Source organism: Mandrillus leucophaeus, unplaced genomic scaffold (assembly GCF_000951045.1).
Source record: "Mandrillus leucophaeus isolate KB7577 unplaced genomic scaffold, Mleu.le_1.0 Scaffold432, whole genome shotgun sequence".
In the NCBI taxonomy this organism is placed as follows: Eukaryota; Metazoa; Chordata; class Mammalia; order Primates; family Cercopithecidae; genus Mandrillus; species Mandrillus leucophaeus.
This window is the reverse complement of record NW_012104610.1, coordinates 476,036-489,861: the sequence shown is the minus strand read 5'-3', so window position 1 is coordinate 489,861 and position 13,826 is coordinate 476,036. Positions and strand designations below refer to the sequence as shown.

Below are 13,826 nucleotides of genomic sequence, written 5' to 3'. Positions count from 1 at the left end.
ATTCCCCACTAAGCCCCCACCCTCTCAATGAGCCCCCACACTCTCACTCAGCCTCCATCCCCTTACTTAAGTTCCTACCCTCTCACTGAGCCCCTCACTCTCACTGGGTCCCAATCCCTTCACTGGGCCATCCCACTCTCACTGAGCCCTCATATCCTCACTGGGTCCCCATCCCCTCACTGAGGCTGCCCACTGTCACTGAGTCCCCATCCCCTCACTGAGCCCCCCACTCTCACTGAGCCCCCAGGACCCGGACCCTCTTTTCGCCGTCCTTCCCCCAGCATGTGAGGATCCTGAGATGGGAGCAGACCGTTCCCGGTGTCCTCTGAGACAAACCCTAGGGATGGTCAGATTCTGTAATGAAAGACCTGGTCAGTTTAGCGGAAGAAATTTCTAAGGGATGGGCCCTGAGGACCCCCAAGTGGTAGCGGAGGGAGACAGCCAGCCTGGGCCGAGGTGGGCGGTGGGTGCTTCAGTTGCAGCTGAAAGGCCTGAGATTTTTGCTGCACTCAGCAGCAGGTAATCAGAGGCTTTAAGATAGCAGGAGACACAAGAAGAGGAAGGCGGCAGAGCTGGGGCCTGAAACAGTCTGGGAGATGGAGGTGGGGCACCAACAAGAGGGAAGTGAAGCCTCCTTTCAGGAAGACCCTGGCCCAGGCAGCCTTCCAGGATTCTCTCCTCTCCAGCTCTGAGGCCCTTTGCAGCCCTTACAATTCAGAGTCTCACCAGCCCTCAACATCAGAATGTTCAGCCTATCATTTTACAGAAGGGCAGATGGAGGTCCAGGGAGAGGGCATCGATTGGGATTGCAGCCCTGTTGTCCTGGATCCCAGGTCTCTGACTCCCAGCCCAGGGTTCTTCCTGTGAACAGACCCATCCCTAAGGGAGGCCAATATGGCCCAGACCCCTTTTCTGAAAGTTGGTTCCTTCTCAGTGTCAGGGAACTGTGGAGCAGGCTTCCCCAAGAGGGTTTCTGGTCAGGCCATGAAAGATAAGTAAAATGGGATTGACTGAAATGAAAGTGGAGCAGGAAAGGTCTTTGCAAGGGAGTGAACAGCCCTTACAAGCACCAGAAGACAGGAAAGCCAGACACACTGGGGGGATGCAGCTGAGCATCTGAGACCCTGCAGAGTGGCAGGAACAGGGGCAGGTGGGGCTGGGAGCTGGGGCGGGGGGGCCTCCTCACTCCCGCCTTGACTCTTTTTCACCCTGCCTCTCCCCACACCGCCCTGAGCCCATTCCCTGCCCGTTGCCTCGGGCCTCCTTATCTGTCTTTATGATTCAGCCTCCACACCACACCTGCTGCTGTTTGCCAGCCGTCCAGGGTTTCCTGGAGGAGCACCCTCCACACACCCCCACCTCCTCGGGCACTGCGAGAGCCTCAGGCTCCATGGCAGCCTGCAGGTCGGTCCCTCTCCCTCCTGGGGGAACCAGAGCCACAGAAGTCACCATCTGAAGGACCCTGTACCCAACCCCGCCCATTTCACAGAAAAAGAGGCCAGAAAGGAAGGTGTTTTCTCAAGGTCACTCAAGGCTAATCGCTGGTTGGGACTTGGGGGTGCAAGTAACAATCACTGAGCTCCTGCTGTGTGCTGGCCCCTGTGCCAAGCACTTGGCACCTGTCATCCATTAAGCCAATAGACCAGGCCTCAGATAGGAAAGCAGAGAGACAGGGAGGGGGCTGAGCTAGAATCCAGACCTGTCTGAATCCCATTCCAGTGCTCTTCCCTCTTCCATACACCTGGGTCTCAAGTCTCCATCCTGCTGGGAGCTCCTGAGAGCAGGGCCCAGCCAACCCTGGGGCCTCTCCGCCCCAACTGTGGAGGTGGGCTCACCACCAGACACCAGGCACAAGGTGGGCAAGCAAAGCTCAGATACCAGAGAGAGCACTGGGCCTGGGCCTTCACCCTAATCCTTTTTCAGGTAGCAGCTGAGCCTAGCAAGCCACTCACCTTCACAGGGGCCATGGAAAGAATTCCTGTTTGGGGATGATGACGGGTATGTCCTGATGATGGGTATGTCCCCTGGGAGGTCCTCGCTGCCCTGACCCTCTTGTCTTCTCATTCCCTGGCCCTCCTCCTGGAATCTTCAACCCCTGTCTCCCAGCAGGCACTCGCCTCCCCATCTCCACTGAGCTCTGGGATAATTGGATTTGAACATTCACTTTTAATTGATTTTTTTTTTTTTTTGTATTTTTTTCCAAAGGGCTTTCTGAGTCTGAAGTGGTTGGAGGGAGGATGCTGAAAGGGCAGCTGATGCCAAGGATCTGAGCCCTCTCAAAGATTCCTGGACCACAGATACGCACCCACTCCACATGCCCAGACAGCTGAGGGGAGCATGTGTGGGTCCCAGGGGGTGGAGCAAACCTGCAGGCTGCCCCCCACTGCCTCCTGAGCCTGTTTTCCTGCATCCCTCCCAGGAAGGTCGCCCAGGCTGCTTCGAGGAGCCTTCCTGGAGGAGAGGAGCTTATATGAAGCAAAGTTCTTTAGAATTAGAGGTGGGGGTTGCTGGAGGAGAGCAGTTCTTTAGAATTAGAGGAGAAAGGGGAACAAGACCACATTTTTCCCGTTAAGATTCTAAAGACCTTTCAGACGATCCTCTTACAGATGGGACATGAAGGCTAGAGAGAGGTGGCAGTGGCTTTGTTCCCATGCTCCTTGACGGAGACGTTGTTCGGGGAAGGTGAAAGGAGCTCAGTGGGAGAATAGGAGGTGGGAAGGTGACTATCAGAGCAGAACCAACTCCTTCCATGGGAAAGGGCTGGGGAGAGACCAGCATCCTAGAAACCAGGGTTTCCAGCACCAGGAGGGGCCTCAGGACCATGAGTCCAGCATCCTCAAACAGGAATTCTTTCCATGGCCCCTGTGAAAGGTGAGTGGCTTGCCAGGCTCAGCTGCTACCTGAAAAAGCCACGTCCCTGGATCACTTGGCCTGCTGGAAAAGCCCTCCTCATAGGGGTAGAGAGCTGCCTTCTGGGGCACCCCCACTGGTGCCCACTCTGCCCTCAGCTCCTGCCTAGTGCCCCCTGGGCCCCACAGTGGCTCTGCATTCAGTGCTTAGCAGGCAATGGCCACATCCTTTATAGCCCGCCTCCTCCCAGCAGCATGCCTGCCCTCAACATTTTCTCATCTGGTAAGTTCCACTTCCTCTCACTGTCCCCTAAATGGCCAGGAGTCAGAAGACCTGAGTCCTAGGCCTGGCTCTGCCTCATACCTGGCATGTGACCTTGGTCATGTCTCATGATATCCACCCATCTGGAAAACGAGGAGGCTGAATCAAATGGGCATCGAGGTATCAGGGGGCCAAGTGCACTGATCCCAAGATCCTGAAGTCAGTGATTCCAGCATTCTCTCGCAATGGTAATCCCCAACAGACAGTCCTCACCACGGATCAGGCCTGACTTAAATGCTTTACATGTGTGACACACATTTAATCCTCCCCACAATCCTATAAGTACCATTAGTATCACCATTTCACAAACAAAATTGACGCACAGAGAGGTTGTGTCATTTGCCCAAGGTTGCACAGCTAGTAAACAGGGAGCTAAGATTTGAACCCAGGCAGTGGGGCTCCAGAACCCTCAGCAGGACGCTGCTTCTGATCTCCCTGTTCTCAGATGCAGGGAGCTGGCACCGTGAGCTCCTGCAGGCCCAGCATGCTGGGATTCCAAGTCCAGCCTCACAGTAGTTCTCACAGCATGCTGGTGTTCTAACTGATAGACCCCATAGCCCCAACGTTCTGAGACTCTGCTCTGAGGAGGCCGCAACCATTTAGAAGCAATTAGAAGGAGAAAATTCACCATCACTTGGTACTTTCTCTGTGCCTATCCATTTCCCCAACAAAGAGAAGACATTGCTTCTGCCCTTCTATGCTGGGGTCAGCAACCTGGCCAATGAATCCCACCTGGCAGGGAGGCAGAGATCAAGGTTAGATGGGGAGGGTCAGACCAGTTGACCTTGGATGGTGCCTCAGCCCTGAGAATCCTTGGCCATGCAAGAGGGCAATGGGGGTGCAGAGAATGGCTCACCAGACTTTCCCCTCCTGAGGCAGTTCATGTGGGGGGTCCTCACACACCAGCCGGGACTCCCCATCCAGCAGGTAGGTGTAGACGGTTTCCTAGGACAGAAGGCACTTATGAAACCCTGTGGAGAGGTCCTCTCAGCTGCCCAGTCCCAGCCTGCACGCAGGGGTCTGCGGGGCAAGGTCATGGAACCTGTGGGAGTGGAGCTCTGGCAATGATCTGTTTGGTTTTCTCTCCAGGTGATTCTAAGATGCAGCCAGGGCAGCAATACACCTTGTGAACTAAGCGCCTTGTCCTCTCCTCTTGGAAGGAATTCCAAGCAGGCAATTCCAAGCAGGATTCATCAACCTGCGACTTTCTTTACCACCTGAAACCCAACGTGCCAGGCAAAGAATTTGAAGGACTGAAGGTGCAGACAAATCACCTCCCATTCGGGGATATTTCCCTGCCTGACTCCAGCCTCAGACATTCAGCAAACAATAACCGAGCATCCACTCTGAGCTGTACCAGGGACGGGGCTCGGAATGCTCCAGGAAGCATCCCTCCTTCAACTCTACAAGAAACCACACACCTATAACCCCAGCCAAGGGAGGAGCACAGAGCAGGGCACTGCACCATCCTCCGTGGGGGCTGGAGAGGGCTTCTTGGAGGAAGTGACCTTTCAGCTGTCACTGAGTGGGAATTAGACACATTCAGGGAGTGGGCAGGGTGCAGAATGGGCTCCCAGGCCTTGTTGCAGGTACACAGGTAGGTCCAGAGGTGTATAGAGCATGGAGCATTTAGGAACAGATAGTGAGGGAAGGGGCACCAGGGATGGGCCCGAGGTCAGTAGGGCTGAGTGGGATGGGCCTTACGAACAGAACTGGGGGCAGGACAGGACGTGCGCAGGGAGACGTGAGCAGATTTGTATTTTGGAAAGATTGCTCCTCAGAGGGAGATCAAAGCTCTTGCTCTTTAATCCTCCCTCCCCAAGGGCCCAGAGCAGCTCTGGCCTCAGTTCCAGGCCATGTCTTGGCAGAAGTAGTTGCCCTCACTGACCTACAGGCAAAAATCTACATTCCTTCCAAGCAGAACTGACAACCCTTAGGGATCCCTGACCAACCCCCATGCAACATAGCCTTGACCACAACTCTGTGTTTTTTCTGCAGGAGGGTGGAAAACGGTTTGCCTCTCAGCTGAGGGTATCCTGGAGGACTTCGGGAGGAGGTGACAGTGGAGCTACGTCTTGAAGGCCCACACTCAGTAAATGTGGAATCCTTCCCAGAAGAAGCAGTTGCCTTCCATGACTCTGAGAGTCCACAATCCTGCCAGCCACTCTCGTTGTCATCGGCTGTCCCCAGCCAGCCCCCACTCCCTCCCAATCCCCAGGAGATGCCTGGCCACTACTTCCAGAGACACTGAGCCAGGTTCGGTGGTGGGTGTGGCATGGGGTGGGAATGATAAGGCCTGAAGGGAGTGAGAGGGGCAGACACTCTCTTGTTTGGCTGGAATGAAACCTAAGTGGGATGTTCAGGGATAAAGAATTCAGTGGGAAGGAGGCCGCCCACTCCTCGGCTATATCTAGCCTCCTTGTCATCCATCTCTTCCAGCAGCCTGGGAGAGGTCTGAGTTATTTGGCCCAAAGAGGTTGAGAGACCAGGCAGGGTCACACAGAAAGTCCTACCCATGCAGAAGGAGGGGTGGGTAATCCATGGGGGCAGAGGGGGACAGATCCTTGCTTCACTTCCGGATGTCCGTATGTATCCCACCCCCTCACTCAGTCCTCTGAGTTAAAATTAGCTGAGTCTATTGGAGAGAAGGAGGGAACCATTTCAGACACATCAGCACCATCTGCATTCGGGGCTGCCTGCCACAATGGGTGCTGATGAGGAAGCCAGGTGCCAGCAGCTCTCCTCCCTGGGCGGGGGTCCCCTCCCCATCTCTGCTCCCCTCCCTGGGGGCAGCAGAGCAGACCTCAGCTCCCTTACCTCACTGGGGGCTGAGCCCCTCTGTGCAACCAAGCCAGGACTCCTGAAAGTCAGGGCTTCCCTACCTCCTATAGGTCTCTTGGGGGGGCCAGGGTTGACATTTCCTACTGTCCCAGGAACCTGGACCACAGCTGTCATCCCAGCCCCCAGCTTTGGGGAGACAATTAATCTGTCACAGAGCATCCAGGCTGGCACAGCCACCAGGGCACCCTGCCTGTGAAACAGAGCCAGTCACTTCCTCCTCCCACCCTAGGGCAGCCTCAGTGGCCACAGAGGCTCTCGGGGCAGCTCTGCAGAAACCGACCTGCCAGCTTCTACCACCCTCCCTTTCCAGATGTGCCTCCACCCCAGGCCAGATGTTGCCTTAGTCTCATCCTTCTCTAGGAGGATTTATTTTTGGGCTCCAACACGCCACCCACTTCCTACCAATTTCACACTCAATAAAGCTCACTCATTAGCCCTCCTCCTGGGCTCTGAACTTCTAGGAGGTTTGGGGAAGGCAGAGCTGAGGAGAGGGAATGGGGGTGCTTAGATACCAAGTCCCATTTATCCCTGTCATGCTGTGTGACCTTGGGACAAGCGCCCTCCCTCTCTGGGCCTCCGGTGGTTCATCCATCAAGCAGATTCAGGGACAATGGGCTCCGGAGGGATGCGAAGGTCACATTCTGAGTTGGCCATGTTTCCTGGAGCAGAGGCTGCCCTTGGCAGTGTTTAGAGTAGGGAAGAGGACATTTAAGGCTATCGGGACTCAGTCAGGGCATCTCCTCCTCCAGGAAGTCTTCCATGCCCTTTAGGCTGGATCAGACTCCCTTCCCCAGACTCCAAAAGTCCCCTGCTTCTCTCTATCTGGCACAACTGACAACCTGCTACTTTGGGCCTCAAGGGCCAGTTTATCCTCCTGCCTAAGGGATGAACAGTGGCCATTGAAGCCAGGTTGGGGAGTGGCCTGGAATAGATGACAAGGGGCACAATCTCCCCAGTAACGCACTTTGGGCTCAGGCAACCATGATCACCATCCTCCATCTTCCCCAAACCTGCAACTCATCCATGGTATCGGGATGGGACAAAGAGAAAGATGCTAAAAGGCTGCTAGAGGCCATTTTCCCAGCCTCCCGTCTCCAGGCAGGGCACTTTAACCCAATGCACATCTATTCATCAAAGCTGAGCCCTATTCTAGTACCTCCCAGACCTGGTTTCCAGGAAGTTCTTCTACATGTCTACCCTCTACTTCTCCTGCTGCATGGATTCCAAAACCCAGCTGGCTCCACCATGTCCTGTTATCCTAGGTGAATCCCTTTCATTATCTGAGACATAGCCTTTCCGCTTAACCTCTAAGGCCCCTTCTGGCTCAGCTGTTGCAGGATTCCTATGCAAGTTCATTCCTTAGTGCTTCGCTTCAGGCTTCCTCCTCCAGAAAGCCATCTCAGAACACCCATCCAGACCCTTCACTTCCCCATGAAAGTCCTCTGGGCAGGGACCCTGCCTCTTCCTTCCTCCTTGGCCCTGAATGAGGTACAGCGTAGAGCTGGTCAAAGGCTTAGGGGCGGGGTGGGAAGTGTGGGGCAAGGGCGGGCACCTACCACTCGGGGGAGCACAGCTGACAGGGCCTCCTTGACAGCACGTTGCAGGCCCGAAATGTCGATGACAGAGCCCAGACTCAGCAAAGCATCCTGGAAGAGAGGAGAGGGCAGTGAGGGGCTTTGCCGGGCAGGCCAGGGCAGACCCATCTGCCCAAAGGATTGTGAGCAAAACCCCCCAGCTTAGTCCAGAGCCCAAGGCTTTCAGGAATCCCAGGATCTTAGGATCTCAAAATCAAACAGTCTTAAGGCCATAGAAGGTTCAAGTCCCCTCATCTTACAAGTGGGGAAAATGAGGCTCAGAGAAGGGCCAGGGACAGGGACTTAGCAAAGGCCTCACAGTGAGTCAACAGGTCAAGCCTGGCCTAGACTCTTCTAGGTCCCTCGTTCTCTAGTCAAGGACAATTCTGGCATAGTAGGGAAACCACAAGGCTCCAAATTAAAACAAAACAAGCAAACAAACAAAAAAAAAAAACACCCAAATTTGAATCTAGCTCCACTGTGTATGAGCAGTGAGTGTCTTGGTTGAGTCACTGAGCCTCAGTCTCCTATCTGTAAGTTGGAAGCAGCTGGGGCTGTTGCCCCCTACAGGCTGACATGAAGACAATATGAAATTGAGCCCTTAAAAATGAAAATAAAAATGAATCAGAGCCCTAAAAGTACCTCACAGAATGCCCAACACAGAGTAGATGCTCAGCTGAATATTCGCTGAAGCTGGGTCCCGCTCACTTTCCCCAGAAGGAAGGTGGTCTCACCTAGTCTCATTTTTCCAGCCTAGTGAGGGGCTGAGTTGAGAGTATCAAGAGCCTATGGGGTGCATGACCCATAAGGTGGGAGAACAGTTGGGCCATCCCTGGCAACTATACGAGGAGAAGGAGACGTCAGCCTTGACTGCCTCACAGCCTTCCCATCCCAGGAACAGAACTCGTCCTTGCAGAGCCGGAACGGAGACAAAAGTCCCTGCTTCTCGCTCTATTAACTTGGCCAGAGCCATGGGGATCAAAGAGAAAGGTAACAGAACAAAGGAAACGAGGGCCAAGGCAAGATCGTGACTCACACCATCCACCAGCCATGCCCTCCCGCAAGCCCTTGGAAGTCCTTTCAGATGTCTTCCCAGTGGAAGGCTGGGTCTGTGTTCAGAAAGCAAAGTGATTAACTGCAAGATGAAGGAGACATGGCTGGGTCCCCATTCATGTGAACATGATATGAAGTTGAGTGTCTTAAAAGACCACAGCTCAGCATGAGCCCACAGTGTAAGCATGACTGGCAAGAAATAAAAATGCTCAAACTGCAGGACATATTAATAGAGGTATGTTAACCCAATTGGGAAAATGACAGTTCCCCCACTTTTATAGTCTAGTTAGACCATCCCCTGTCCATTGTGTCCCAGGTGCTGACAAGATGAGACTCATCCAGAGGAGGCGACCTATGAAAGGAGGGAATTGGAAACCAAGTTTTGCATGTGACTAAGACTGGATAACCCAGGGGTGCCTCATCTAAAGCAGAGGAGACCCAGGGTTATCAGTCTCCAACTCCAATTTCTCAGACCCTCCTAGATGGGGGATCTGAACTCTGGCCCCATGGACAGCCTGGGGACCCATAGGATTCCACAGGAGGCTGGCCTTGGTCTAGTGGGACGAAGGACCTTCTTCCAAGCAGGGCCACACTACAAAGGCATGCTACAGGTCACCAGGAGAGAGGGAGCAAGTGAGCTGCCCATCCTCAAGGGTGCGCAAGAGTGGGCTGAATGCCCATTTGCCAGAAAGCTCCATGCTGGGCTCTAAATGAAGCCTTGCATACAGGCTTCAGCTCCAAATTTCACTCCTGGGTCTTCTTGGCTGCAGTTTCCTCCCCCTACCCCCATGGATCCTGTGTTCCCAGGAGGAGGGAAGCAGTGGGCCTTCTCCCCAGATGCTTACTCAGCATCACCTTCTCCAACACCCAGGCTTCCTTGGTCCCTCCCACTGCTCAAGAATGAAGATACATATCTTGGTCATGGGAAGATGTCTGCCATCAGACATCAGAAGCTACTGATTCCAGACAACACAATACCCAAATTGGATCACTTGTCCTTCGACCCTTAGGCTCCTCATCACAGCACAGACACCTTCAGCACCACACAGTCACAGACCCCACATCCTTGCAGACATCCCAGCATGCCTTCAGACACCATCCACGTGCGCACATACACACACATGTTCTCACTGGTACAGTTCCTTACAGATTCACAGGGCAAGAGCTCGAGTGATGCCTGTGTACAATACACACAGGCTATTATGGCCTTCCAAGGTCAATTCTGAAGACTAAAAAGTGGGGGGAGAGCTGATGCCCCCAATACTCCCAAGATAGTCTTCCAGACGCATGCTCCCCAGACCAGGGCTCTAAAGACAGTGCAGAAGGTGGTGTTAGTTTATGTCTATTCCTTCCTGGAGGCAGAGGAGTCAACAAGCTGACTCCTGAGAGGCCCTGCCCTTGGTGGAGTCTGATGTACGTGATGTGGACTTGGGGAAGAGAGACCCAGGTGACAAAGTGAGCTGATACAGGGGGAGAAATTTTTCAAAGCCACAGGCTTCAGAGAGCTAAGTCTCCTCATTTGACCGATGAGGAAGCTGAGGTTCAATGAGAAGCAATGATCAACCTGTGGTGAGCCAGCCAGTCAGGGCAGAGTCAGGTCCAGAACCCAAACCTCTGGATCTCTAGCCCCTGTCTGGTTCCTGCTCAGCACCTGATCCCCAGCTCCCACCCTAGGGGGCTCAGAAAGAACAGTCTGTCCTTTGTTCTGATTGGTGGACTCCTCAACCTGCCCTTTGCTTCAATTGGGGAATGCCCTCAACTGTCCTTTACTGGAATTGGTGGGTGCCTGCCTGACCTTTGCTCTGATTGTTCAGTTTTCTGTGACTTTTCAGGCCAAAGGCAGGAAAATAGCAATAAGGAGATCAGGAAAAGAAAGTTGGGGAGAGTTGGGGCAGCAGCAGGGAAGGGTTTCCTATCTGTGCCAGAGTGGACTGGATGGCAATGTGACCGATGAAGCCCAAGGCTCTCTGCGGGCATCCTTCTGTCAATCTACCTCCTGGTCCTACCCAGCCTGCCCCAGGAGTGGAGGGTGTTGGGTGCAGGAACTGAAGCTGGGAAGAGCCACTTCAGATCTGGCACTCAAAGGGGCCTTCAAGGCTTGCTCAAATGCCATCTCCTCCATGAATCTTCCTCAGATCTCAAAGCAACCTCACCCCATTGCATCAACTCAGGGGAGGAAACAGCTCAAATTGCAAAGCCTATGAGGTGTGGGCTCACAAGGAAGAGTCACTGCTTCAGTGAAGGAAGGAGAGAATCAGTGGGGAGCAGCTGAGAATGGGAAGCAGGGAGATTCCTGAATTGAAGGCACAGATGGGGAGTGAGGCTTAAGTCAGGGGCCTTCAATCTTAAAAGGAAGAGGAAAGGAAAAATACAGACACAGCTTTACCTGCTCACATGCCCATCTACACATGCCACACAAATACATATTGCCACGCACACACCTCTATTCATATGTATATGCACAGTCTCTCACATAAACATGCACACAGACAGATCAAAAGGCAATCATATATTCAATGCATACACAAGGCTGCACTTATGCATGCACACCACACACACACACACACATACACACATACACAAACTCAGACTCGAAATGGGGTGAAGGAAGTCACATTTCCTGCCTTCACAGCTTTTTGGAACAAATATCAGTATAGATATCAGCAGAAAAGCCAGGCAATTTCCCAGACCACAGGGGAGAACTTGTGGTGTGTAGGAAAGAGCCACAATTTCCAGTCCTGTCCCAGATTGACTACATAAGTTCTGTGTGGCCTTAAGCAACAACTTTCCTCTTCTGAGCCTCAGTTTTCTCGTTACTAAAAAATGGATCTTTCTAGCTCTGCAGCATATAGTTCTATGGTTTTGTGGTTTAATACAATGAAGCTGGACAGATGAGTGGGTGGGTGGATAGATGAATGGGTGCAGGATGGGTTGGGAGTAGATGGATGGTGGATGGGTGGGTGGGTGGATAGGTAGATAGGTGGCTGGGTGGGTGGGTAGATGGATAGATGGAGCCTTTCTGCTCTCCCCAGCTCCACCTGCAGCTCTGTAGTCTGAGGTAGGGCCAGTCAGCACCACAGACAGCACCATTACCAAGGACTTATCTTTCATTCACCCCAGATACCAAGAAAGGGGAGCCTGTTCTGAGTCAGGCCTCCTCTGAAGCCAGGGTTGCGGCTCAGCCTTGGGCTGGATCTGCATTTCTGCACTTATCTGGGGAGAGGAGAGGGTCTGGACTAAATTACTTCTAACTCCTTCTTAAAGCCTAAGATTCTATGAAACCAGAGACCTTGGTCTTACCCCCTCTGGAGCCACAAGCACAAGACCAACGCCCTTCCTGAGGGTTGGGGTCACTGCCATAAGATGCTCTCCTTATGGAGAGCTCTCCACGAGTCTCTATGCCTTTCCCCATCTCCACAGGTCCTCCTATGGCTCTCCCCGCTGCCTGGCACTGGATCCATGCCTCCTTCTCTACAAGGAAGCCTCACAGTGTCCCTCACACTGGCCTACAGGAAGGCAATAACATCAAACTCAAGAGTCAAGTGCCTCCCAAGGTCCAGCTGTGCTCTTGGGACTGTCCGTTCACACTGATTCATGCAACTCTGCTTGCGTTAGGTCCTCTGCGAGGCCCTCCTCTCTCTGTGGGCCTTGGTGTCCCCTTCTCTAAAGGGAGGGGTCCTTCTAGATCTCCCCAGGACCTCGGAGTCCACAAACTCTCTGTCCATCACCCCTTCCCTTCCTTTCAGGTGGACCTGCCTCCCTCCCTGCCTCCCTCGGCCGACGTCCACCTCTGTCCCAGCCTGCACTCCTGTTCCTCTCCAGGAGTCTTGACGTCTTTTCCCACCTCCGCGTCCTCTCTTCCTCTCATAGCTTCTCCTCCCACTCTCCATCTCTCTCTCTCCTGCATACTTCCTGCCCCCACCTACTCTTGTGTCTCCAGCCCACTCCTCCCACAAACCTCCAAATAGTCACCTTGAGAACATGGGGAGAAAGCACCTAACTCAAGAGAAGCACCCACAGAATGGAGAACCCAGGAAGGCAGCTAGAGGGGAAACAGGGGGTGCCAGGCAAGTGTCATCTATGCCTCTTTTGCTTCCTCCCTCCTGTTCTGGTGGGCAATGTACATAGTCTCTTATCTTCCCAGAGGACGGGGCCCTTCAAGGGCACAGGAGAACTTATCGACCTCTGTGCCCAGCACGGGTCTGGCACTAGCAAGCACAGCTGCTCAGTCAGGGTGACTGGCAGAATTGCCCCAAAGGAGGCCTCCTGTAGGCTCAGACTAGAGAAGTCCCCTTTTGCTGAGCCTCGGCCCCGAGCCTCAGCCCAGCACCCAAGCTGACTCTATGCCTCCTCATAGCCTCACAGCACACCCAGCCTGCAGAGTCAGAGACAAGAAAGCAGAACACGGTGGTTCCTCCTCCTTCCTCCCCACCCACTCATGTGTGCCACCTGGCCAAGGAGCCGCCTCTCAAAGACACTGGTACCTTGGATGCTCAAAGAGGAACTGCCTGTGAGTGTGAAGATCTTGTAGCCCCAGACCCCTCTCAACGAGGCTGAGCTGGACCAGGGTCAGGAGAATAGAGGAAAGAGGCTTGGCAACCCTTGGGAGGCTTAGTCTGAAGAAGGAGGCAGGACAGAGAGCCAGAACGCAGCTGGACTAGCCCAACTGTCAGTGCCATGCTTGAGTGAGGCATCAGGCTTTGGGAAGGGGAAGGTACCTTTCCCAAGCACCTCCTGTGGCTAGAGGTTTCCACCAGGCATTCCCCAATGTTCGTGTGCACCAGAACCACCCAGAGTGCTTGTTAAAGTGCAGATTGCTGGCCCCGCCCCCAGGGTTTCTGATACAGTAGGTCTGGGATGAGGTCCAAGAACTTGCATTTCCAAACATTCCTAGATGACAGTGATGCTGCTGGTCGGGGGGCCACTCCTTGAGACCCACTGACACTATCTTGGATCCTCCTACAAGCCTGAGAGGTGCCTGTTTGGGTCATCCCCTTGTACAGGTGAAGAGGCTAAGGACTGAAGGGGAGGGGCATTGCTCAGGTGAGAACAGCCAATGGGGGGACGCCCCAGGGAAGGTCCCATTGGAGGGGAAAGGCTGGGGATGGAAGGAGAGAGTGAGGCTAGTGGTGGGGAGACACCGATAACAAGGTAGTATGGACGGGGCCACTCGCAGCGCAGGAGCCC

General features: G+C 53.9%; 1 protein-coding gene across 2 annotated transcripts in view; it reads right to left on the bottom strand.

The window, feature by feature from the left end:
• Positions 1–13,826, bottom strand: part of PDE2A (phosphodiesterase 2A, cGMP-stimulated) — a 103,904-nt gene that overhangs the window by 26,466 nt on the left and 63,612 nt on the right. For both annotated transcript variants that reach the window (XM_011993656.1, XM_011993657.1), the window contains 2 exons: positions 7,569–7,658; positions 4,028–4,116 (listed from right to left, as the gene is read on the bottom strand). In XM_011993656.1, coding sequence (XP_011849046.1) covers positions 4,028–4,116; positions 7,569–7,658 — 179 coding nt within the window. The remainder of the gene's footprint in view (positions 1–4,027; positions 4,117–7,568; positions 7,659–13,826) is intronic.